Source organism: Salvelinus alpinus, chromosome 17, assembly GCF_045679555.1.
Source record: "Salvelinus alpinus chromosome 17, SLU_Salpinus.1, whole genome shotgun sequence".
In the NCBI taxonomy this organism is placed as follows: Eukaryota; Metazoa; Chordata; class Actinopteri; order Salmoniformes; family Salmonidae; genus Salvelinus; species Salvelinus alpinus.
Window position 1 is genome coordinate 4,991,726 of NC_092102.1, and position 26,787 is coordinate 5,018,512.

The 26,787-nt window shown below is 40.5% G+C and overlaps 1 protein-coding gene across 5 annotated transcripts; it reads left to right on the plus strand.

Annotated features, from left to right (window-relative positions):
* Positions 1–1,483: 1,483 nt before the first annotated feature.
* Positions 1,484–25,274, plus strand: casp7 (caspase 7, apoptosis-related cysteine peptidase). Of its 5 annotated transcripts, none has more exons than XM_071346965.1 (7): positions 1,484–1,647; positions 5,968–6,077; positions 16,795–16,946; positions 17,868–17,996; positions 20,392–20,567; positions 21,147–21,285; positions 21,569–25,274. In XM_071346965.1, the coding sequence occupies exons 2-7, from the start codon at positions 5,968–5,970 to the stop codon at positions 21,793–21,795; spliced, it is 933 nt and encodes a 310-aa protein (XP_071203066.1). In that variant the 5' UTR covers positions 1,484–1,647; the 3' UTR covers positions 21,796–25,274. The 5 variants fall into 5 exon arrangements, with proteins under 5 accessions (XP_071203066.1, XP_071203065.1, XP_071203067.1 ...); XM_071346964.1 differs by lacking the exon at positions 1,484–1,647 and adding an exon at positions 2,066–2,255; XM_071346966.1 differs by lacking the exons at positions 1,484–1,647; positions 5,968–6,077 and adding an exon at positions 14,869–15,044.
* Positions 25,275–26,787: the final 1,513 nt, after the last annotated feature.

Sequence of the window (26,787 nt, forward strand, 5' to 3'; positions counted from 1 at the left end):
TCAAGCTCGAACCAGAAACAGTGACAAGAACCCAACAAACATTCGCAGAGAAGTGGGCAACAAAGATGCAAGACACACACAAAATAAGACTAGTCGCAAAATCGCTTCTGAAAACAGTATTTGTCTTAATTAATCTAAATGGTATATTCTACATGCTTTAGCATTAGTCCATCAGCCCAATAGATGGCGCTGTTGCACTGTGGTAGTAGGAGAAACAGCAAGTTCTGGCCAAGCGCGCACCATTCACAGAATAAAGAAAGCTCCAGATCTTTGCTGAACATAAACTTGTGTGCGTTCCTTTTACTAATACAGGCCTCTTCAACTACAGACTGAGGCCGGTAACATAGGCTTAGCCAGGCGTGACGTTTTGATAACCGTGTAATTCTGTCTGGACAAGGTGAGGTTTATCAATATATTTGCCTAAATTTACAACAAAAAAATGCACAATTCTAATTTGCAACAGAAGACCTCAGCAAGACTACAAATTCCTGCACGTCATCTCTAGTAGACACTGTCAGCTACCGTTCACCAGTGCGATCCAGCCTTCTGTGTCCACCCATTAACATTTTAAGTCCCCTTTCACGGTCTTAGCTGTCACTGACTACACTTTAGCTAGTTAGTTAGCAGAGCAGTAGATCAAAACATAATTTGGTTTTACTTAGCCTAGATAATATTGTTTGTCCAATATGTCGACTTTGGTGTCCATTTCAGACCTTCTGGCATTTTTCAAGGATGAGCATAGAAGCATTAAAAGGGAGAAGACCAATGTAAATCTTGCCATGTGGCGAAGTGCAGCTATAGTGAGGGGCAACTTAAGTGTGCCTTGAATTTTAAATAAATCACTCAGTGTCACCAGCAAATACTTTATACACAAACAAAAATTCCAAAATTCTACACCAAAATTACACATTTGATTGAATTTAACTATCTTATTAAAACATTATCCCTAGTGAATAACATTTTCCTGAATCATTATAATGCGATTTTTTCAGTGTGATTACAAATATTTTTTTCATTTATATTTTTTGTATTGTAATGAAACAGGCAGGGAGCAGGTCTCGAACCCTCGACCTTCTAGCCCGAAGTCCTGCGCGCTATCGACTGTGCCGCAAAAGCATGCTCGTGCGGCAGAGTCGATTTCCGCGCTTCTAAACCCAGGGTCATTACAATATGTTTTAGTATTTTCTTGTTAATACCTGCGTTCTGTTTTGTATGATGTAGTAAAGTAAGTTGTTGATCTGTATTGTGAATATATATATATATTTTTATCATTCCCTCCTCCCTCGCAAGTGTACACTCCTCAGAAGTATTGACACGTCATCAGAAGTGTCCACTTAATTTGAGGCGATAGGGTGTGTCTTAAGTGTTTGGACGTAAGCCCTATTTTAGCGATTGGCAACGCAGACGCTCTTTGTTGCGCAATAATGTAATAACATGTATGTTTAAATTTATTTTGCAACGCTCGCGTTAGCATATTAAGTCACAGCTTGCGACAAGATTTGTAGTTCTGTATGATAGCCACATTAGCAGCTAATTAGTATTTCGTTTTGGGTCGGTAATTACAGCCGAATATATAATTTACCTTGTCTGAGAGCAATTTCCCTTGTCTGAGAGCAATTTACGCAGTTATCAAAACGTCACGCCAGGGTAAGCCAACACGAAACACTGGTTGGAGTAATAACATTGGCTCGAATGTAGGTTATAATGCCTTTATATTACCAGAAAATTAACAACTGAGGAAGAATGTTTCACTTCTCAAACCTCGGTCTGGTCTGTTTCGCAAGTCTCACATTGTTGCGCCCATGGTTTCAGAAATAGTTACATGCCGCGTTCAAAACAACTGTGAGAACTGGTAACTCCGAAATCTCTGACTACAGAAGTCGGGGGGAAAACAGCTCCGACTTAGAGAAATAGATTTGAACGGTCGTCCAACTCGGAATTGCAACTCGGGCCTCTTAATTTTTTTTTTTTAGGAGGTAAAAAACTAGGGTCTCTTTCTAGAATCCGACCTGAAGATCACGGACGTCATTATTTGACCTCGTATTTTCCCCAGTTGTTTTGAACGCGGCATCAGTATGTTCAGAAACTCTGTGCCGCTACTTTCACTTTCTTCTGGTGAGCTGAAGGTGAAGGTGCATCATCTTGACGAACACGAATTAGTCTAGTTATGCTATATAGCGAACTAGTTATTATATTCTGCCCAGCTTTGACAGACACAAGGTATTTCCCTAGATGACAAACGGCTTAAAACAAAAGTAAGTCGTACTGTCCTGCTTATCATCTTGTTGTGGCACTAACGTTACTGCAGTGCTAGCTAGCCAGCTTCAAAACTTGACTTCTGTCGGGGGCTCTTTCCTGAAAATTAATTAACTCTGGCTGGACAAAATATAGAGCAGATATTTCTAGCTTGACAAATTGTGGTTTTGGTATGGTGTGGGATTTGCAAACTTTGGACTTCAGCAAACTTTGGACTTAAATCATTCTTCCAGACCAAAGGCCGGCTGATGGCGATATTGAGTCGTGTCAGTTTACCGTACCAATGCATTGTATGCAGCCGGCAATACATTCGTATCCCTCGTTTCGTACCTAAAATATTCGACTGCATAGGCTTCGATTTCCTCAACTTCAAAACGTGCAAAATATGCGTACGTTCTTTGTGAAACCATTTCCCACCACCATGCTAGAGTGGCTAAATGCTAAACCCGGATGTTCTGTATCGCGTTCAGCCAAATCAGGTTGTAGCAGTCTGTTTTTTTCCACCTAAGGTTAGGTAAAATGTAGTGCTGAGTGATTTACGTACGTGCTTTGAGGTCGGTTCGATTATTGAAAATTAATCACGGATTTTGGTTTCACTTTTTCTTTCTTAAACATTCATTGCATTATAAAGTTTTTTTTAATGGAAATTCCAAAGCCCAAAATATTTAACTTACTAAACATTGAAAATATTCCATTGTCTCTGTCAGGTCCACATTGGGTAGACATCAATATAAAAATAGGAAATTACTATAAAATAGTACAATATTTCAGGTGTATATTACTTAGTTTTTATTTGGACTTTATTATTTGTATTTCCTTAAGTCATCATGGCGTCTCTGCTCAGGCAGTAGCAGCCCAACAGCCAGACACTTATGCCCCCCATACTGTACTCTATAGTCATCCTCTTTAACTAGGCTAGCCTGCCTAAGCTTGCTGCAGAGCTGTCTGATAATCATTTTACTAGTTCTTCAAGTAGATAAGGCATACTTTACGAACTGTCTGTCCCTTTCTCTCACCATTGTGTTGTGTACATTCCTCTCATGTGGTCTGTGTGTAATTAAAATAGCAGGCATCTATGTATCCATCTATGTTCGAGCCGGGAAAAAACAGGCGCAATAGATTATGGTCATTGTAGTTAATTACCTCGTTTCTGCGGTGAACTAGGTTGAATATTTGCGAAAATGGTCCTTGATGTACTCAAACATACCTAGCTACAACCAGGTCTGCCCTGAGAACAGTCTTATTTTCCTCTAATGAGATGCTGCTAATGCAGCAGGCGTAAAAGAAACAGAACCCCTGGGCTGATAGTTTCAACCTGATTGGATAAACCCGATACATAACATTCGGGATTAGCGTTTAGCCACTAGTAGCATGGTGGTGGAAAATTGTTTCTTAAGGAAAGTACGCATATTTCTGCATTTGTTTTTGCCTGCTCATTAAATAATTTGTTGTGAAACAAGAAATAAGACATAAAAACTGAACTATTCACCCCCCCAAAGTCAATAACTTGTAGAGCCACCTTTTGCAGCAATTACAGCTGCAAGTCTCTTGGGGTATGTCTCTATAAGCTTGGCACATCTAGCCACTGGGATGTTTGCCCATTCTTCAAGGAAAAACTGCTCCAGCTCCTTCAAGTTGGATGGGTTCCGCTGGTGTACAGCAATCTTTAAGTCATACCACAGATTCTCAATTGGATTGAGATCTGGGCTTTGACTAGACCATTCCAAGACATTTAAATGTTTCCCCTTAAACCACTCGAGTGTTGCTTTAGCAGTATGCTTAGGGCCATTGTCCTGCTGGAAGGTGAACCTCTATCCCAGTCTCAAATCTCTGGAAGACTGAAACAGGTTTCCCCCAAGAATTTCCCTGTATTTAGCGCCATCCATCATTCCTTCAGTTCTGACCAGTTTCCCAGTCCCTTCCGATGGAAAAACATCCCCACATCAAGATGCTGATTACTACACACCTTTTTATAGTGCTAGGATTATTGTTCCCACATGCACATATCTCCATGTTACAGCGCACCATATGTTTCTAAAACCGTATCGCAAGCGATGATTATTGACGTTTCTAAATGTTAACAGAGCGTCGGGATTGTAGTTCAATGTCCCACCGGTAAGCAGTGTTTGTAGTTGAGAACCCTATTGATAAGGCCTTGTTAATGCCTTGTGTTCGCGATAGCAAATAAAACATTAGCTAGCTAGCTATGGTAATCTATTCTGTAGCTTAAATATCCATATCATTAAATGTGTCAATACAAAAATAAGGTCCGCCAAAGCAAAACCTGATAAAAATGTATTTATATGAATGCTGTACAATCAGTGGCCTGTTTATTAGGTACACCACCCCATTCACAAAAATGGTTCGCTCCTACAGACAGTGAGTCACGCGGCTTGCTCTTTAAAGCAGACAGATGGGCATTGAGGCATTCATTCACTTTTCGATTGAACGTTAGGTCACTCGTTTTGCCCATTCTAAGTTACATTGTGCGTGGTATGATAGTATATCAAACGGCCGGCCTCCTGGGATTTTAATGCACGACAGTGTCTAGGGTTTACCGTGAATGGTGCGACAAACAAGAAACTTCCAGTCAGCGGCAGTCCTGTGGGAAAAGACTGCTAGTTGATGAGAGGTCGAAGGAGAATGGCAAGAATCATGCAAGCTAACAGGCGGGCCACAAACAGACAAATAATGTTGCAGTACAACAGTGGTGTGCAGAACGGCATATCAGAATGCACAACTCGTTGGCACTTTACACAGATGGGCTATTGCAGCAGACTACTACACCGGGTTCCACTCCTATCAGCTAAAAACAAGAAGAAGTGGCTCCAGTGGGCACGAGATCACCAACACTGGATAATTGAGGAGTGGGGAAAAAATTGCCTGGACCGACGAATCCCGGTTCCTGTTGCATCGTGCTGATGGCAGAATCAGGATTTGGCATTCTGGAGCAAAGGGGGGTCCGACCCGGTACTACCTAATAAACTGGTTTTATGTACAGAAATAGTTTACTCAGTGGGAAATTAATATCCAACTAGTCAGTGACAACAGCGTGGAGTTTGTGACAGCAACTGTAAGATTATTATAGACTCTTATGTCCTGGGATTTCCTATGATCTTCTATGTAGAAGAACCCCTTAACTTCTAAAGACGCTTGTGTAGCTTGTGAGCATCATAGAGTAAAACACGTTTACACGTGCGTGTTTGAGAGTCTCAACTATTCATAGATGGCTTTAATAGTTTGTAGCTCAAACCATTGACTCTACAGACGTTTTTGTGAAAAAAGATCCGGCCTGAGCCACTTCGGGATCCGCCCTTGTCTCACAAACACTGCTCTAGCTTAGCCCCTGTTAAATCACACAGACTAATGGTCTGTATCTTAAACACACAATGTCGAAAAGGGGTAGGAAGTTGTAAATCACGCTGGTGCAACGGTGGGACTCATCGGATTAAACCTATCTTGGATGTCAAAGACTGTCCGTCCTTGTATCTAGAGCACTTGCTAGGAATTTAGCAGAGATTACATTTCCCTGACCCCATCTCTCAGCTGTATTCCAAGTGGCGGGGATTCAGTTTTTTTGTTGTTGTTTTTTTAGAATCCTGGAATGTAGCTTTAATGAATAGGCCCAGCTGGAGCCATGTAAGAAATATAATTTATATTATATCATGTCTGTTTATATAAATTGGCTGATGTTTTGTGTGTGTGACATAGATGGCGGCAGAAGAACCTGATGTTACTCAGCTAGAGGGAGAAGTCGTGGAGCTTGAAGATGCAACAGATGCCAAACCTGACCGAAAGGGAAGATTCCTCCTCTTTGGACTGTGAGTACCTTGTCCAAAAGACATGAAAGAGGTGCATGTTTCAACAGTCTTACCCTGGCGGAGCTATACAGTACATGCAAGGACTGACTATAATCATATTTTGAAGCTATACATAAACAATGGATTTAAGCTATACAATCTTACATTTTGGGTTTTAAGGTAGGACAGTTGTACTTAACTCATAAGGCATTTATAATCTTAAGATATTATGCCTGTCTAAGCATGTAAAATGAACTATAAAAACATGAATGAAATTCAATTAACAGACTTTTCGGACCGATATTTAACGGTCGACCAACAGCCAGAATCAGGAACAGCCTATTAAAAAAAGTAGAAACATAACATTTAAGAGTGTTAATGTTCAGACTATTGAAAGTCTGTTGGTGGAAATGAAAAAAATATATATAATTAGTGTTTCAATACATTAGTGAAGAGGGAAGAACCATGTATGATATGTGATTCCCCCTCTTCAAATAATGTTCACCACAGGGGGGCGCTACAAACCGTATCTACTGCTTTCAGTGCAGGTTATGCGCAATTAAACAGACCTGTGTTCAAATACTTGCATATTTAAGTATTTGTATTGTAAATACTTATTTTCTGTGTATTTTAGTATTTTCAAATAATGTGGCCGAATCAACTACAGTACTTCTAGGCCTAGTTGAAGTACTTTGAGACATACAATTAGAACCCACACATGCATACAAAATCATGTAAGTGCATGACTGTCTGAAAGGGATGCTGCAGAGTTTTAAAAATACTTTTAAGACAGTTGTTTTGAAAGTAGCGCTAGAGCCAAAAAGGGTCCTCGAAACACGTGACGTTGTACACAATTTTTCACGTCATTGTTCTCGAGCCATGCAGAGTGTGCAATAAGAGAGTAAAAACATTTTGTCTTTTCAAATCGGTAGACTAAATGACAATCATTTACAAAATGACGCAAGAGATTTTGTTTGCTGGCCAGGGCCTAATTGCCTTCCACGAGTGAATGTGAATATGTAAATGTCTACAATGGAAAAGTTATACTTTTATGTTTGCATCAAATACCCTACTCCTTGGAAGTTGTGTATTGATTATACAGAGCCTTCAGAAAGTATCGTTCACTTACCAAATCCACTTCAATCAGTATGGATGAAGGGGAGGACACAGGTTAAAGAAGGATTTATAAGCCTTGAGACAATTGAGACATGGATTGTGTGTGTGCCGTTAAAAGGGTGAATGGACAAGACAAAAGATTCGTGCCTTTGAACGGGGTACGGTAATAGGTGCCTGGGGCGGCAGGTAGCTTAGTGGTTAGAGTGTTTCGTTTACTGGATCGAATCCCCGAGTTGACAAGGTACAAATCTGTCGTTCTGCCCCTGAACAAGGTAGTTAACCCACTGTTCCCTGGTAGGCTGTCATTTTATATAAGAATTTGTTTTGAACTGACTTGCCTAGTTAATTAAAGGTGATTCTTTTTTTTAAGGTGCTAGGCGCACCAGTTTGTGTCGAGAACTGGAACGCTGCAGGGTTTTTCACACTCAAGTTTCCTGTGTGTATCAAGAATGGTCCACCACCCGAAGGACATCCAGCCAATTTGACACAACTGGGAAGCATTGGAGTCAATGTGGGCCAGCATCACTGTGGAAAGCTTTCAACACCTTGTAGAGTCCATGCCCTGACTAATTGAGGCTACTCTGAGGGCAAAGGGGGGGGTGCAACTCAATATTAGGAAAGACTCGACATTGACACGTCGAGTCCAAAATGGAAGGTTCAATCACTTTAAGTACAGCATGCTCATAAACATTTTTAAAAAATGAGATTGAGAAGTGTCAGTTCCTCCAGCAGTATAAAGGTTACACCCTTGAGGCCATTTCCTAGATCCAGATTAAGTCCACTTCATGCTCAATGGAGATTTTACATTTTACAATATTTTTCAGTTTCACATAACTCAAATACATTAGGTCAGTAACTTTTATGATAAACCTCAACAAGTCATCTCACAGCTACACTAACACAACATTCCATCTTGCACTCGTATAATCTACCTGGGGTATTGAAATCTGGGCCTGGGTTTGTAGCACATGCACAGATTGTTATTTGGAGATTTAGAAAATGGGAAAAGAAACAATGGAGGGCGAAGTGAAAATGACCCTAAACTTTGGCATAATTTAAAATAAAATAAAATGGATGTACCAATCCCAGATTGCCCCTTTTTAAAGCCTTAAAATTTTGATGGTGTTTTATTTGCATAAGATGCTATGTTGAAGGAATTTTAAAGATTCAGTTAGGCCACATTTTATACGACAGTCCATCATTACTTTAAGACATGAAGGTCAGTCAATCTGGAAAATTTCAAGACATTTTTGAAAGTTTCTTCAAGTGCAGTCGCAAAAACCATGAAGCGCTATGATGATACTGGGTCTCATGAGGACCGCCACAGGAATGGAAGACCCGGAGTTACCTCTGCTGCAGAGGATAAGTTCATTAGAGTTAACTGCACATCAGATTGCAGCCCAAATAAATGCTTCACAGTAGGGCTGGGTGATATGGCCAAAATCTCATATCCCGATATAGTTCATTTCATATAAAGATACATATTGATATAGCACATTTTCTGTAAATTCAATTAATAAATAGTTTATATAAAATGACCACATGTAAAGGCCTCTTTTACATTTTGAATTATACTCAACAAATAAAATGTACTTACTCATATTTGATTATTTCTCATTTAATTTAGAACCTTTGTGCAAATTTTCAATTAAGCATTTAACAAAATATTAATGTATAAAATCTAAAAATGTAAATAGAAAACACTTAAACTATAGTTGCAAAACAGACAAGACCCCAAAAATATATATATATATTTTAGGCCTAAATTTTGTTTGCAAGTTATTTTGGCATTAATACGTGTCACATTTCAATTTGCATTTGGTACCTTGGGTCGAGTGTTCGCACCAACTCACGAAACCCCCGTTTCTCGGCTGTGTCAATTCTTACCAGGATTAAATGTCAGGAATTGTGAAAAACTGCGTTTAAATGTATTTGGCTAAGGTGTATGTAAACTTCCGACTTAAACTAGGTCCCGTGTGGCTCAGTTGGTAGAGCATGGCGCTTGCAACGCCAGGGTTGTGGGTTCATTTCCCACGGGGGGGACCAGGATGAATATGTATGAACTTTCCAATTTGTAAGTCGCTCTGGATAAGAGCGTCTGCTAAATGACTTAAATGTAAATGTAAAATGTAACTATAGGTTTGTTCCCCAGTTGCATCTGTGACCTTTGGCGTTTTAACCATGCATGGAACTAATCCACTGTACCACAGGACTGGAGCTAAAGTGTGTCCTCTTACTTTTTACTTTCACCAGTCCTTTTCAGATCATGTCAAGTTTAGATGTTTCGACTTCCGTACAAATGTACAGTACCAGTCAAAAGTTTGGACACACCTACTCATTCAAGGGTTTTTCTTTATTTTTACTATTTTCTACATTGTAGAATAATAGTGAAGATATCAAAACTATGAAATAACACACATGGAATCATGTAGTAACCAAAAAAGTATTAAACAAATCAAATTATATTGTATATTTGAGGTTGTTCAAAGTAGCCACCCTTTGCCTTGATGACAGCTTGGCATTCTCTCAACCAGCTTCATGAGGTAGTCACCTGGAATACATTTCAATTAACAGGTGTGCCTTGTTAAAAGTTAATTTGTGGAATTTCTTTCCTTCTTAATGCGTTTGAGCCAGTCAGTTGTTTTGTGACAAGGTAGGGGTTGTATACAGAAGATAGTGCTATTTGGTAAAAGACCAAGTCCATATTATGGCAAGAACAGCTCAAATAAGCAAAGAGAAACGACAGTCCATCATTACTTTAAGACATAAAGGTCAGTCAATAAGGAACATTTAAAGAACTTTAAAAGTTTCTTCAAGTGCAGTTTGCAAAATTACAAGTACAAGCCCAAATAAATGCAGCCCAAATAAATGCTTCACAGAGTTCAAGTAACAGACACGTCTTAACATCAACTGTTCAGAAGAGACTGTGAATCAGGCCTTCGTGGTTGAATTGCTACAAAGAAACCACTACTAAAGGACACCAATAAGAAGAAGAGACTTGCGAGCAATGGAAACCGGTGGTGGAAATCTGTCATTTGGTCTGATTGGTTCCAACCGTTGTGTCTTTGTGAGACGCAGAGTAGATGAACGGATGATCTCCACATGTGTGGTTCCCACCGTGAAGCATGGAGGAGGAGGTGTGATGGTGTGGGGGTGCTTTGCTGGTGACACTGTCTGTGATTTATTTAAACTTCAAGCCACACTGAACCAGCATGGCTACCACAGCATTCTGCAGCGATACGCCATCTCATATGGTTTGGGCTTAGTGGGATGATCATCACTATCACGACCCAACACACCTCCAGGCTGCTTAATGGCTATTTGACCAGGAAGGAGAGTGATGGAGTGCTGCATCAGATGACATGGCCTCCACAATCACCTGACCTCAACCCAATTGATGAGTTGGACCGCAGAGTGAAGGAAAAGCAGCCAACAAGTGCTCAGCATATGTGGGAACTCCTTCAAGACTGTTGGAAAAGCATTCCAGGTGATGCTGGTTGAGAGAATGCCAAGAGTGTGCAAAGCTGTCATCAAGGCAAAGGATGGCTACTTTGAAGAATATAAAATATATTTTGATTTAACACTTTTTTGGTAACTTTTTTTGGTTATTCTACAATGTAGACACCTGAAACCCCACCTCTTTAAGGAATACCTAGGATAGGATAAAGTAATCCTTCTAACCCCCCCCCCCCCCTCCCCCTTAAAAGAGTTATATGCACTATTGTAAAGTGGTTGTTCCACTGGATATCATAAGGTGAATGCACCAATTTGTAAGTCGCTCTGGATAAGAGCGTCTGCTAAATGACTTAAATGTAAAATGTAGAAAATAGTAAAAATCAAGAAAATCCCTTTAATGAGTAGGTGTGTCCAAAGTTTTGACTGGTACTGTATATTAACATGAAATTATTGCTTGCCAGATTGTGGTGACGTGTCAATAGATATATGCAAATATCTACTAAGACATAGCCGTGAGACTTGAAATTCTTAGCCTTTGTGTACAGATCAACTCCATCCTGGTGGTGCAGTGTGCTAAGTACAGGGCTGGGAAGTAGAAAATCGTTCAAATCTCATTGATGACCTTCCTCAAGATAGCTATAACTAAGTTTGGGCAATAGCCTACTAAAATATTATGACGTAAGTAAACTCCGCAAAAAAGAAACGTCCCTTTTTCAGGACCCTGTCTTTCAAATTTCGTAAAAATCCAAATAACTTCACAGATCTTCATTGTAAAGGGTTTAAACACTGTTTCCCATGCTTGTTCAATGAACCATAAACAATTAATGAACACGCACCTGTGGAACGGTCGTTAAGACACTAACGGCTTACAGACGGTAGGCAATTAAGGTCAAAGTTATGGAAACTTAGGACACTAAAGAGGCCTTTCTGCTGACTCTGAAAAACACCAAAAGAAAGATGCCCAGGGTCCCTGCTCATCTGCATGAACGTGCTTTAGGCATGCTGCAAGGAAAGATGAACTGAATAATGCTATTTTAGGAAATCCTTGCACGTGTATAGTGTGTGGGTAAAATATTTGGTTCCACAGGTGTTAATCTATATGTATAAGCTATGTGTACGCAGTGTAAGGGCCATGTAAAGTATGGTGGTGCAAAATGTGCTAATATTATAGGTCTTGCCAGAGCCTTATAAACTCAGCAAAAAAAGAAACGTCCTTTTTTCAGGACCCTGTCTTTCCAAGATAATTCGTAAAAATCCAAATAACTTCACAGATCTTCATTGTAAAGGGTTTAAACACTGTTTTCCATTGTTACGTCCGTCGTTAAATGAGGACCAAGGTGCAGCGTGTTAGGCGTACATTTTCTTTAAAATTAAATGCTCCACCAAAAAACAATAAACAACTCAACGAACGTAAAGCTAGGAGTGCAACACATGCAACACAAAAAGACAAGATCCCACAACTGAAGGTGGGAAAAAGGGCTGCCTAAGTATGATCCCCAATCAGAGACAACGATAGACAGCTGCCTCTGATTTGGAACCATACTCGGCCAACAAAGAAATATAAACATAGATTTCTCACCCTAGTCACACCCTGACCTACAAAATCGAGAATAAAAAGGTCAGGGCGTGACACCCATGCTGGTTCAATAAACAATTAATGAACATGCACCTGTGGAACGGACGTTAAGACACTAACAGCTTACAGACGGTAGGCAATTAAGGTCACAGTTATAAAAACTTAGGACACTAAAGAGGCCTTTCTACTGACTCTGAAAAACAACGTGCCGTAGGCATGCAGCAAGGAGGCATGAGGACTGCAGATGTGGCCAGGGCAATAAATTGCAATGTCTGTATTGTGAGACGCCTAAGACAGCGCTACAGGGAGACAGGATGGACAGCTGATCGTCCTCTCAGTGGCAGACCACGTGTAACAACACCTGCACAGGATCGGTACATCCGAACATCACACCTGCGGGACAGGTACAGGATGGCAACAACAACTGCCCGAGTTACACCATTAACGCACAATCCCTCCATCAGTGCTCAGACTGTCCGCAATAGGCTGAGAGAGGCTGGACTGAGGGCTTGTAGGCCTGTTGTAAGGCAGGTCCTCACCAGACATCACTGGCAACAACGTCGCCTATGGGCACACCCACCGTCACTGGACCAGACAGGACTGGCAAAAAGTGCTCTTCACTGACGAGATGCGGTTTTGTCTCTGGAGCGGGATTGATTTGGAGGTGGAGGGTCCGTCATGGTCTGGGGCGGTGTGTCACAGCATCATCGGAATGAGCTTGTTGTCATTGCAGACAATCTCAATGCTGTGCATTACAGGGAAGACATTCTCCTCCCTCATGTGGTACCCTTCCTGCAGGCTCATCCTGACATGACCCTCCAGCATGAATGTCACTGTTCTGCCATGGCCAGCGAAGTGCCCGGATCTCACATCTGGGACCTGTTGGAAGAGTGGGGTAACATCTCACAGCAAGAACTGGCTAATCTGGTGCAGTTCATGAGGAGGAGATGCACTGCAGTACTTAGTATCTGGTGTGGCCACCAGCTGCATTGACTGTTACTTTTGATTTTGACCCCCCCCCTCCTTTGTTCAGGGACATATTATTCAATTTATTTTAGCCACATGTCTGTGGAACTTGTTCAGTTTATGTCTCAGTTGTTGAATCTTGTTATGTTCATACAAATATTTACACGTTAAGTTTGCTGAAAGTAAACGCAGTTGACAATGAAAGGATGTTTTCTTTTTAGATTAAATTGCCATATGTAGGCTATGCTTATAAATTAAGTAACTTCATATAATGTTACACTATACATCAATATTAGCAGAACATTGCAGTAATGTTTTCAGAACCACTTCCGTTATCAATACTGTATGTTCTCAGAACATTATTTGTAACAGCATAACATTAAAGAATAACTTATTGGGGTGTCCCTTGGTGGAGCGTTTTTTGGTCTTAAGAACGGCAGATTTGCTACAATATGTTGGGCAACATCCATAGACATAATGGGAGGTTCCAATATTGTTTTCTAAATAACCACTTTCATTGTATTCTGGCAATATCTCTGAAGTATATTGAGGGAACATAATTGGAACAAATATAACATCACTCTGTAAGTTCGAGAGTATTATATGTATGTTTCTGTGCTTGTTGTTATAGGTGTCTTGGATGACGTCTCCATCAGCAGAACGTTCCAGTAATGTTTTCTCATAACCAATTTCATTGAATCCAGGCATGATCGCTGAAGTATGTTTAGGGAACTTTTTTTTTTTGAACGTCCTAACATCACACTATAACTTTGAGAGTATTGTGGGAATATTCCCTGCTGGTTGTTATAGGTGTTTTCAATAGCATCTCCATCAGCAAAACATTCCATTCTCAGAACCACTTCTATATCTCCCACTTTTTGTTGCGGAAATGATGTTTTCAGAACATTACTGGAACATTGTGTTATAACGTTCCATGGTATCGTAACCTAATAATAGGGGAATGTTCTGTGGTTGTTGTCATAGATGAATGTTCCAAGGATAGCCTATTTAATGTCAAACGTTTTCTTAGTAAAAAAAAAAAAAAAAAAAGAAGTGTGTTATCAAAAACATTATTGGAATGTTTGTGGGATGTTAGATCAAACCCTAACTAGAAATGAATGGGAATGTTAGCTAATGTCCTGGGAGTGTTCCCGGCTTGCTGGGTAGCTATCTGCGTCCGTCTCTGTCATGTTATTTTTCAAGAGCACAATTCCCGCTCACATTTAAGCCCCGAATACTGAAATTCGTGATTTTGTTGGGAGGATTTTCTGTCTATAGAGCACCCATTTTTTTCCCCCTCCCCTTTCAAAGTGGCCCCAAAAATCCACCATGTTACCCAGACCTAGTGCTGTTCCCTAGGTGTGAGATTTCAAGACTACCCCACTTATGGATGTAGCTAGTCTGCTGTTTATAACCATACAGGAACCTATAGTCTGTTATACAGTTTGACCACATATACAGGAACTGCTAATAACCATACAGTATAGCTTGTTAATAATCGTATGTGTGTGTGTGTGTGTGAGAGAGGCTGATTCTGTGCTTGTCAGCAGCCATAAAGGCTACGTGCTGCACTGCCTGACCTCCACAGAGTGTGCAGGGTCATTTGAATAGGCCTTTAGAAAACTCTGGTTTGGTGTGGTGACTGCTGACTCAGGGAGCTACAGCGCGCCACCCCTGTCCCCAGTGCACGCAGGCCAAGTTCAGAGTATAGAGAGCATGTCAGGATCCTAGTGCACACCAACCGCTCCGCACGCCCCAAAAATATCGACACCTCGAGGTTTGGAGAAGGCCAAAAAAATAATTAAAAAGGAGCGAGACAAGAGGAGCAACGTATTTCAGATGCAGAGTGGCGTGGCGCTTAATGAGGAACCCAGGTAAGGGACCCCACCCACCCCCACAGTGCCACAGAGGCAGGGCTCTTTGCCCACTCTCGTACCACTGCTAGGCATTCTGGCACCATGAGGGAGGGGGTGGGGGTGCTATGGAAAAGTTCTGGATCACATGTGGGGTACAGTATGGCCTGTTTGGCCATTTCTGTGTCTGCGTGCATGTGAGCGTGCACGTGCGCATGTGTCTGAGTATGGGGTCCCATTGTTGCAGTTCTTGGGTAACCTGATGACTAGGCTCTTCTAGAACACATGCTGATATTGTGAGCCCAATGGGCTACTGTGGCCTAGCTATCTGGATGGGTCCTTTAAAGAATGGAAATATGACAGGTCTGTGAGAATTGTCACTCGGGAAGATTTACTCTGTCGGGGACATACTTTGATTCACTTATGACTTCTTAATACCCGAGCTAGCTGAACATGTTGTAACTTTATAATTCACCTGCCAGTGGATTACTTCGACAGATTTGGCCATGACATTAATGCCTCATTTGAAAATGTACGTGCTCAATGGTCTCTGAGTAAGTGGTTCAAGGATGTTTTTGATTCTGTGTGTTTTGGATGTCTTTTTGGCATTCCTGATTTGTTGAAGTCAGCAGAATGTTTTGAGAAATGTTAGCGTGTCTAATGTTGAAGTAATCAAAGGAATTGTGCCAAGTTAGCCTTTTCTCAAGGAAGCCGGGCACTACCTACTTCCCCAGAAATAGCCTCGAGTAAGAATACCGTTTTTACGGATGTCTCGCTCTTATATCGAGGTCTGATATTTTTAAATCCTTGGTTTTATGTTGAATACAGTGAGGGTCAATAATATATTTTTTTCAGTAGCATGTGTGTTATGTATTTTCATTAAGAATGCCCTGTGTTATGTGGGTACTGTTTGAAGGTGTACTGTTCTAAGATTCACCCTTTGAAAGTGATGCCAAATTTTCTTTGCAGAGGAATTTTGGTGAGTTTACCGGAGGTTATAGATGTAGGCCTATTCAAACAAGTTGGTCTGTTGGTGCCAGTAATACAAACATAAGTCCGTCACTATCAAATGGGTTCAAATACATTTGGTGTAACTTTACCTGAAACATTTATCCAGGTATCAATGGATACCTGTATGTGTCGTCTTTGTCATCACTAGCCGGCTTCCACCGGTTACGCAACCCTGCACCTTGAGGCTGCTGCCCTATATACATAGACTTGGAATCACTGGCAACTTTAATAATGTTTAAATAATGTTTTACATACTGCTTTACTCATATGTATATACTGTATTCTATTCTACTGTATTTCAGTCAATGCCACTCCGACATTGAGCAATCTAATATTTATATATTTCTTAATTCCATTATTTTACTTTTAGATTTGTGTGAATTGTTAGATACTGTTGAAGCTAGGAACACAAGCATTTTGCTACACCCGCAATAACATCTGCTAAATATGTATTATTCTTTAAAACCTTTTATTTAATTAGGCAAGTCAGTTAAGAACAAATTATTATTTTCAATGACGGCCTACACCAGCCAAATCTGGACGACGCTGAGCCAATTGTGCGCCGCCCTATGGGACTCCCAATCACGGCCGGTTGTGATACAACCTGGATTTGAACCAGGGTGTCTGTAGTGACACCTCTAGCACTGAGATGCAGTGCCTTGGACCGCTGCGCCACTTGGGAGCCCCGAGTGTGACCAATAAAATTTGATTTGATCGAATTAACCTTTTTTTTTCTTCTCTCTCCCTATGGCTTGCTCAGTAAGAAGAATAAGGATGGCAAGACGCGGGAGCAGGACTACTCCTCTGAAAGCCATTACAGAATTGTTTCACCAACATTCCAGTATAAGATGAGCCACCAGCGAGTGGGCAAGTGCATCATAATCAACAACAAGAACTTTGACGAAAAGACGGGTATGACATCACCTTTTATATTGACTTGGATACATGGTTGTCTAACACTTTTATATTATCCACACTGCTTTATTAAACTTATACAACACTAATACATTTATGTAACACAGTTACTCTTTATAAGATTGTTCATTTCCACTCAGGGCTCCAGACTCAGACCATTTAGTCACATTTTGCAACCCTTTGACTTTGAATTGGTCACACCGGTGTGAGCCCCACATTCTAGTCTGGTTACCTCAATCAAAACATTCCATTTTTTGGGGCGGATAAAACTATGATTTGGTCAAACATGCATTAATGTCATGATTCCTGTAATGAAAGTGTCTGCTCTGCCACTGTGCCTGTTTCACTGCTGCCGGCTGCTGTAATGGGAGCCTTGCACATTCTCTCTCTTCCCCCCTCGTGCACCCCGAAAAATGCATTCTGATTGTGTAACATTTCAAAATGCAATTGCGGGGGAAAAACGCAGCTTTGGAAGTAACTACCTGTTAAAGAGAAGAGGGTCTCAGCTTTCTGAAAGCCTATTTTGATAGTAAAATATATATTTTCTTAAATACAGAATTGTCAACTCGAAATTCATGACAATCACTGGATTAGGTTGCATATCAAAATGTCTTGAATCATACATTCCTGATTGGACATAGTATTCAATAAATAAGTTGTTACATCTAACATCTCAGTATTCTATTAAACATCTTGAAAGACTTTAATGACTTTATAAGGTGATTACTCTTATTGTTTCTATTGCGCGACGCTGCAATTTTGTATATTTTTTGGGTGCGACCAAATTATAGAAAAAAATGTTAGCCTGGAGCCCTGCCATTAGATATAGCTTGATTTTAGTGGCCTATTGTATAACACTGCGTAAGCTATATACTGTACATGTAGAGTACAGTGAATGCTGTTCATATTGTCTGTCAGGGATGAATGTCCGCAATGGCACGGATCGAGACGCAGGCGAATTGTTTAAGTGCTTTAAGAGCCTGGGCTTCGACGTCTGCATCTACAACGACCAGACGTGTGAGAAGATGGAGCGTCTTCTCCGAGAGGGTGAGTAACACACTGAGTACATATTGTCCGTAGGCCTTACATCATCTCGCGACAGCGAGACAGAGTAACCTGTCTCGCTGTCGCCCCCCCCCCCCCTACTGTTCCAGTGAATACATTTTCAAACACTATCAAACACTATCAAATTAGTGCTGTTTAGGGCTGACCCAATTTAGTCGACTGGTCAATTGGCTGTTGGTCGACGAGATTTCTTTAGACGAGCAGTAGAATTTGTTTTTGATTTATAATAATGGTGTACAAGACACCACTCAGACAGGCGCGAATCAGACCGGACTGATCCATTTGTGGAGACCGTGGGGATGGCACAGTCCATCAGACTAAAACATGCGCTACTGAAATTGTATATGGTCATATTATGTAAGAACAATGGCGCAACACCAAATGTGACATTATTTTAGAACAAATGCGCTTTCTCCCGCGTTGGTTCTGAAGCACATCAGTGCGCTGTTGAAATGGCGCCTTTTCCTAGACCATGTTGCTATGTGCATAATAGCAAAGTTAACCAGTGGAGTTAGGAGACGAGAAAACAGCCCTTGCCTTAATTGTCTTAGAAAAGTGAGGAGAGAGGAAACCCCAACATAATTAGGTCTATAATCAACAGCCTGACTGTTAAATGTGCCTGGCTTTATAAATCATCCATGTACAGCTGAAGTCAGAAGTTTACATACACTTAGGTTGGAGTCATTAAAACTCGTGTTTCAACCACTCCACAAATTTCTTGTTAACAAATTATAGTTTTGGCAAGTCGGTTTGGACATCTACTTTGTGCATGACACAAGTCATTTTTACATCAATTGTTTACAGACAGATTATTTCACTTATAATTCACTGTATCACAATTCCAGTGGGTCAGAAGATTACATACACTAAGTTGACTGTGCCTTTAAACAGCTTGGAAAATTCCAGAAAATGATGTCATGGCTTTAGAAGCTTCTGAGAGGCTAATTGACATCATTTGAGTCAATTGGAGGTGTACCTGTGGATGTATTTCAAGGCCTACATTCAAGCTCAGTGCCTCTTTGCTTGACATCATTGGAAAATCAAAAGAAATCAGAAAAGAGAATTGGAGACCTCAAGTCTGGTTCATCCTTGGGAGCCATTTCCAAACGCCTGAAGGTACCACGTTCATCTGTACAAACAATAGTACCCAAGTATAAACACCATGGGACCACGCAGCCGCTATACCTCTCAGGAAGGAGACGCGTTCTGTCTCCTAGAGATGAACGTACGTTGGTGCGAAAAGTGCAAAGTGCAAATCAATCCCAGAACAACAGCAAAGGACCGTTGTGAAGATGCTGGAGGAAACGGGTACCAAAGTATCTATATCCACAGTAAAACGAGTCCTATATCGACATAACCTGAAAGTCCGCTCAGCAAGGAAGAAGCCACTGCTCCAAAACCGCCATAAAAAAGCCAGACTACGGTTTGCCACTGCACATGGGGGACAAAGATTGTACTTTTTAATGAATGCGACTAAAAACAGTCTTTACTGTGTTAAAGTTTTTACAAAAAACGTTACAACAGACTCTGGTACACTTATTTTGTGTGTAATTGTTTCAAGCGGTCAGAAAAATTATATTGTAACCTAACAGCACCTGTTTGGCACACGTAATATGCACACAGAGCTTGCTCCTTTTTCTTCATCTCCAGTATTTTCTACAACTAGTCACATTTACTCCACAGATTCCCTTTTTACCTCCTGAGAAACCAGTAAACATTCCGCCGTTTAGTTTATTTGTCACGTCTGCATCCATTTTGCTGTCACGTGTTACGTGTTCAGAGTTTGATATAACCAATTTATTGATGTTATTATGATGGGCTATAGGTCAGGCCCTATTGGTCACGTGCATGCAATGCTTACAGGAGAGAGAGACAATGAGTTCTAGTCACAGTCACTCACTGTCTTAAAAATAAAAAATAAATACACAGCGCTTTTTACCACAGCGCTGCAAGTCTGAGCCAGGCCCTCCACAATCAAATCAATTGCAGTCGGACTCCCTCTAGTCATTTGTGTGTCTTAATTATTTAAGCTTCTTTTTTTTTTTTTTTACACAAAGGTTGGGTCTATATATGGAAAGATACACATTTGAAAATGTGGGCCAGTCGATTGGTCGAAAGAACAGTTGATTCTTGGTTGACGAAGATTCTTTTTTAGTCGGGGACAGCCCTAGTGCTATTGCTTAAATCCCCTGGTTTCTCCTCGCCTGTATATCGAAGTAGCTATTTAGCCTTTTTTGCAACCATGTACTTACTTTTTATTAACATCCCACATAAATAATGGTGACAATAAATAGGAAACTGGGAATGGCAATGCATTTAAAACGTTTATTTAAGCCTATTGCAATTTTAAAAGTGTGTGTGTGTGTGTGTGTCCTAGCCTCAGAGGAGGACCACAGCGACAGCTCCTGCTTTGCCTGCATCCTGCTGAGTCACGGTGAGGAGGGTATGATCTATGGCACTGACGGAGCCATGCCCATCAAGAGCATGACCTCACTCTTCAGGGGTGACATGTGCAAGAGTCTAGTGGGCAAGCCCAAACTCTTCTTCATCCAGGTGAGGGCCAAAGCCAACACTGGGCTGGGCAGCTTCACAAAACCCAGGCTTTTGTTCTAGCTAGGCTTGATTAAAGCATTTATTGTTGAGCTTAGCTCCCTAACCTTATAGAAGAGGTAGATGATTAATCATGGTTAAATATTGTCAGTTGGCACCTGGTTGGAACCAGAACGTGAAAGGTTGTCTAACCCTAGAATACAAGATGCTGATTTTCTTTTTCATATGTTTTGAGATTTTAGAATTTATTTGAGTTGAAGAGTATTAGGTCATAGGGCAAACTAGATAGTTTACCCAATGTCTGTAAGTGAGCTGTGCATTTATGCCAGTGTTTTGAAATAAAAAGGACTTGTAAATAATTGATGCTGTTCCACAAGGCTGAATTCCAGGCCCTCTTATTTTTTAGAAATCTATATAGATTATGGTTATGGGTATCCCATTTATATGCAAGGTGACTGTTGTTTTTCTTGATGGACAGATTACTAACTATACAGCCGTATTTGTAGAACTTAATAAGACATACTGCACTTTTTACTAGGTCCTTGAAAAATATATTCCTGATCTCAACATTTGATTCACCAGGCTTGTCGAGGTTCTGAGTTCGATGATGGCATACAGACTGATTCCGGGCCCCCCAATGATACCCTGGAAACGGATGCAAATCCCAGGCACAAGATTCCTGTCGAGGCAGATTTCCTTTTTGCCTACTCCACCGTGCCAGGTAACCCACAGCATTCCTGTACATTTCCAGCTAAACTAGTTCGCCCGCTCCTAAATGTTCCTTGCACCGATAGTCTGACAGAAATCCCACAGCCACCATCTCTACCTCACACCCTGGTTGTTCCAATCAACCATGGTAGCTGGTAACGCACATCCACTATCCAGTTGTTTTCACATGTGTTCAGTGTGTTTGTTACTGTGTGAGAGAATCTGTATGTGCGCTTGTAAAGTGTGTGTGCGCGCATCAGTGCCAGTTGGAGAGAGTGACGCAACTACTCTTCCAGGGTACTATTCGTGGAGGAACCCTGGGCGCGGCTCCTGGTTTGTCCAGGCTCTCTGCAACGTCCTCAATGAGTTTGGTAAGCAGCTGGAGATCATGCAGATCCTCACACGTGTGAACTACATGGTGGCCACCAGCTTCGAGTCCTGGTCCGAGGACCCACGTTTCAGCGAGAAGAAGCAGATCCCCTGCGTGGTCTCCATGCTGACCAAGGAGCTGTATTTTAACTGACCGTCATTGACCACTGACTGACAGACTGACGAGACTAACTAAACCACGCACTAACCGAGCGGTCGAAAAATTCAGGGTTGATCCAGGTCCAGCAGGATGCTGCGCGGTTTGGGAGAGAATGCCGTTTTGCACGTAGCTGGGCACAAAACAAGCTCTCCAAATCAATTTCTACAGTGGCACGCTGCGTTCATGTGTTGGTGGTGATACTTGCCTCCTCTTCAGGTTATTCCGAGGAATAATGATGTCACATTTGATCTGGTTTTTGTCAACAGGCTGTGTGAAATATCCATGTTATTTTACTGACCCGGGAAATTTGCTGCCAGTTCTGTAGGGTTGTTAAAATGTTAGGAATCAGTTGTATCTGAAATCTGTAATATCTGAACATGTTCTTGTTCATTTTCCAGCTTGTCCAAATTTGGACATGCATACAAGCATTTGATTGATTGGCCAAGATCCCAGCTAACATTATTTATGCCTCGGGGCATTTATTTTAGTTTTGGAGGGAAGGGTGCATTTCTTGACATGAAGTAGTAGATTTCCAGAGACATTGGCTATGTCTGAAAACTGGCTTGCCTACTACTCAAGCTGCATACTGTGTACTGATCGTACTACATACTATTTAGAACGTACTGTTCAGTAAAAACAAATGCAGTAAGCAACACATCTCAGCATACTACGCTCATCCTACTAAGAATGCCTAATCTAATTCGCAATTGCGTTGAGCACTGCCATTATCAGCTGTTGTCAGACACGTGGGTCTCGAAAGACGGTTCTCTTACTAAGTCGTGTGCAGCAAATTCTGAAATAATAAGCTGAAATAAGTATGACATCTTGGCATTTTAAAGCATACTAAATTTCACATAATATAAAACGTAATTTTTTTCGCATACCCAAAATGCCTTATATTTAGAACGCAAGTATGGATAATTGGACACGGCCACTTGTGAGAACGTTTATGAAACAATCGTACTTGAACGTTCTACTAAAACGTTCTACAAGTGTTTGGGGATTATTTGCTGATGATGTTATAGAACCACACGGAAACCAGATAAAACATTCCCTTAAGCTGTAAGGATCCTAGTTGGTTGGGAGAGCCGTGTCTCATTAAGTCAAAATGCTGTGATGTGTAAGGACATCAGACTATTAGAGGGGACTAGCTTATTGCAGTAGCATACGGGTCAGTTTAAAAGCACCTTATGAAAGATCACGGCAATATGCTGAATTTCAACTGACCCAGGAGGGTAGCGGCTGGAAAATGTACAATTACATTTTTGGCTATTTGTCTTAATGTTTTTATAATATCATTCATCCTCAAAAGGGATTAGGTCTCTCTCAAAGAGCAATCACTTGTCATTTGACCCCATGTAACAGCGGTAACAAAGTCAAGTACGAATAATTTAACTATTCATACCAAGAATGCACTCCCAGCAGTGACTGTCAAAGATTACATTTTACTGTCATCCTCAGGTTTCTTTGTGAGTGAGATTTATTTTTTGTGGATTTCTTTGAGTTTCACTGGCACAATTGTCAGGAAAGAGTGCTAATCTGTTGCATGAAGAAAAAAAGAAAAACAAATGTTTTATGTGGATTTTGGTCAAGGGTACAGGAAATGTTCCATCATACCACAAGCAAGGAGGATTTGAGATTTTGCCAGTTTATATGTACATACATTTATTCATTAGGTTGAAGATGATGAAGCTGTCAGTAAAGCAAAAGACAACTTTTATTGCTTGTCATTCTAACTTTATCCACCGGAGTCAATGTATTTACACTGAGTATACAAAACATTAAGAACACCACGACATAGACTGACCAGGTGAATCCAATGATCCCTTATTGATTAGTTAAATCCACATATATGAAGGGGAGGAGACGGGCTAAAGAAGGATTTTTAAGCCTTGAGACAATTGAGACATGGATTGTGCATGTGTTCCATTGAGAGGGTGAATGGGCAAGACAAAAGATTTAAGCGCCTTTAAACGGGGTATGGTAGTAGGTGCCTTCGCACCGGTTTGTGTGAAGAACTGCAACGCTGCTGTTTTTTTTTACAAGAATGGTCCACCACCCAAAGGACATCCAGCCAACTTGACAACTATGGAAGCATTGGAGTCAACATGGGCCAGCATCCCTGTGGAATGCTTTCGACACCTTGTGGAGTCCATGCCCCAATAAACTGTTCTGAGGGCAACTTCAATATTAGTAAGGTGTTCCTAATGTTTGGTATACATTATCAATATATGGCTTGTTATCAATGTCTTCTTATCAATGGCCAAGGATAATTTAACTTGTCTTTTGAAAGACCCCTTTATGTTGGCCTACAAATTCACTCATTTCGTTGCTTGTAAAATGATGTATGCCTGAATTTGTTTGTCAAAATGGAGGAAGTCCATGTGATAAGTGAATTGAATTTGGTCTCAAAGCACAAATGACCATATTGTTTCACTGTATATCAGTGTGGTAAACCGTCACAGTTATTACCACGGTTAAAGGCACCTTGCGTTGTCCATCAATTAAATTAAAATCAAATTCATTAACATTTTACATACGTGAAATGTATGAAAGTTGATTCAACTGAAACACAAAACGATTGTTGAATGTTATTCTCATGACAATTGATAAATGGTTTGAGTGTCCAATAGTCACATACATTTGATCATTAATACCTTCAATTGACAGCACTTTGGTGGCCTTCAAAAGCACACATATACATATTTAAGGTTGTCATGGCATATTCACTGCATGTTTGTCCCAAAGTCAGAAATACTCTGTCATCTGCAGAGGCAGCTAACACTTGTCACCACCAGTAATATCATTCACATGTCCCAATTCGCACACTGCATTCTTCCAATGTTGCTGCAACGTTCCAGTGCAATTTACAGGATTGCTACCATAGATTGCTAGTAACTTTGGGAAAACATCCGGTGCTAGCTTTGCTGTTCTCCCCCCCCCCCCATCTTAGTTTTATTGCATCAGTCATTCTTTTCTCTATTTTTTTTAACCTGATTACACAATATTTCTATGAACCACAGTAGTGAACAGTACGCTGGCGACCAAGTAGACATTTTACACATACCTGTCAATCACACAGATGGCACTCTTGAATCCTCTCGACACATGAATCTCTTATCAGTGATGTAGTGCCCATGCTGTATTGAAAGGAGTGTTAGCTCCACTTGTTTTGGAATGGAATTTAAGGGAATAAATCATATTTTTAGAAGTAACTTTTTAATGCTTTCCGGTGTTAAATGCTATTGTCCTCATTAATATATTTTAAAAGATTTGGAAAAATGAATATATAGTATAGGGAGACGAATCCCCCCCACCCAAAAAATGTTTTTATTGTGAATTTACTAAATATTGCCATACTCTGCAGCCCCCTTTGAATCTGGGGCAATACAATGTTTAAATTACTTCACATCAAATGAATGCCTATGTTAACACACTTTTATTGTATTAAACATGAAGATTCTATTGTGAAATGAGTAGTGTGGTTATTTTTGTCATTTTGTGTCTAACATCGTATACTCATGCTAATCCTGGATTTACAATCTATCAATTCAGTTCAATTGAAAACTTTCAGAGATGCCTAAGGGCCTGCACACCAAGTCCGACGGGTGTAAAAACAATCGTTTCACCATTAGGTGGGTGATTCAAGCTCTGGGAAATGTATTTAGGCTAGTCAGCCTGATCTGCTACAGCTAGGTGAGTGAATTATTTTGCTACTTGAAAAAAAACGTAACCCTAATAAACTACAAAAGCACAGGAATAGATTTTTTATCTTTTTTTACAACTAGAATTGTTGTATCACTGGCGATCAGGAGCACCTTTTGTATACAAAATCAGGCCCATCCCTCTTGACATGTTATTTTGTCCCATTTATCAGTAAAATCTTGAGACCTCCCACAATCCTTATAGTTTACAGTAGTGTTTGACAGAAACAAACCAATATTAACACATTTGTTTTGTGAGTTCTAAAAATAAAAACCTTCCCCAGCAGAATCTGACCCTTAAAACCTCTCTAGGGTACGTGAGACGTTAGCGTCCCACCTCTTCAACAGCATAATTAAAATTCCTCAAACATGCATGTATTTTACACCATTTTAAAGATACACTTGTAAATCCAGCCCACAGTGTCCGATTTCATATTTATATATTTATATCCAAAAATCTGAGTTTACATTGGCGCCTTACGTTCAGAAGTCACAAAACATCCTTTGATTTTGCAGAGAGCCACATCAATTTACAGGAATACTCATAATAAACATTGCTAAAAGATACAACTGTTATGCATGGAATTTTAGATGCACTTCTTAATGCAACCGCTGTGTCAGATTTCAAAAAAGCTTTACGAAAAAAGCAAACCATGCAATAATCTGAGCCGGCGCTCAGAGCCCAATCAAGACACAAATATAACCGCCATATTATGCAGTCAACAGAAGTCAGAAGTAACATTATAAACATTCACTTACCTTTGATGATCTTCATCAGAATGCACTCCCAGGAATCCCAGTTCCACAGTAAATGTTTGTTTTGTTCAATAATGTCCATCATTTATGTCCAAATTCCTCCTTGTTGTTCTAGCGTTCAGTACACTTTCCAAACTCACGACGGCAGGTCCAGCGGAAAGTACGGACAAAAAGTTATATTACAGTCCGTAAAAACATGACAAACGAAGTATTGAATCAATCTTTAGGATGTTTTTAACATAATTCTTCAATAATGTTCCAACCGGAGTATTCCTGTCTTCAGAATTGCGGTGGAACAGAGCTCGCTCTCACGCGAACGTGCATGGTCAGAGCATGGTCACTTCATGGCAGAGCTGACTCATTCCTCTCCTTCGGCCCCACTAAACAGAAGAGGCATCAGCCAAGGTTCTAACGACTGTTGACATCTAGTGGAAGCCTTAGGAAGTGCAACATTACCAATATCCCACTGTATTTTCAATAGGAGCTGAGTTGAAAATCGACCATCCTCAGATTTCTCACTTCCTGG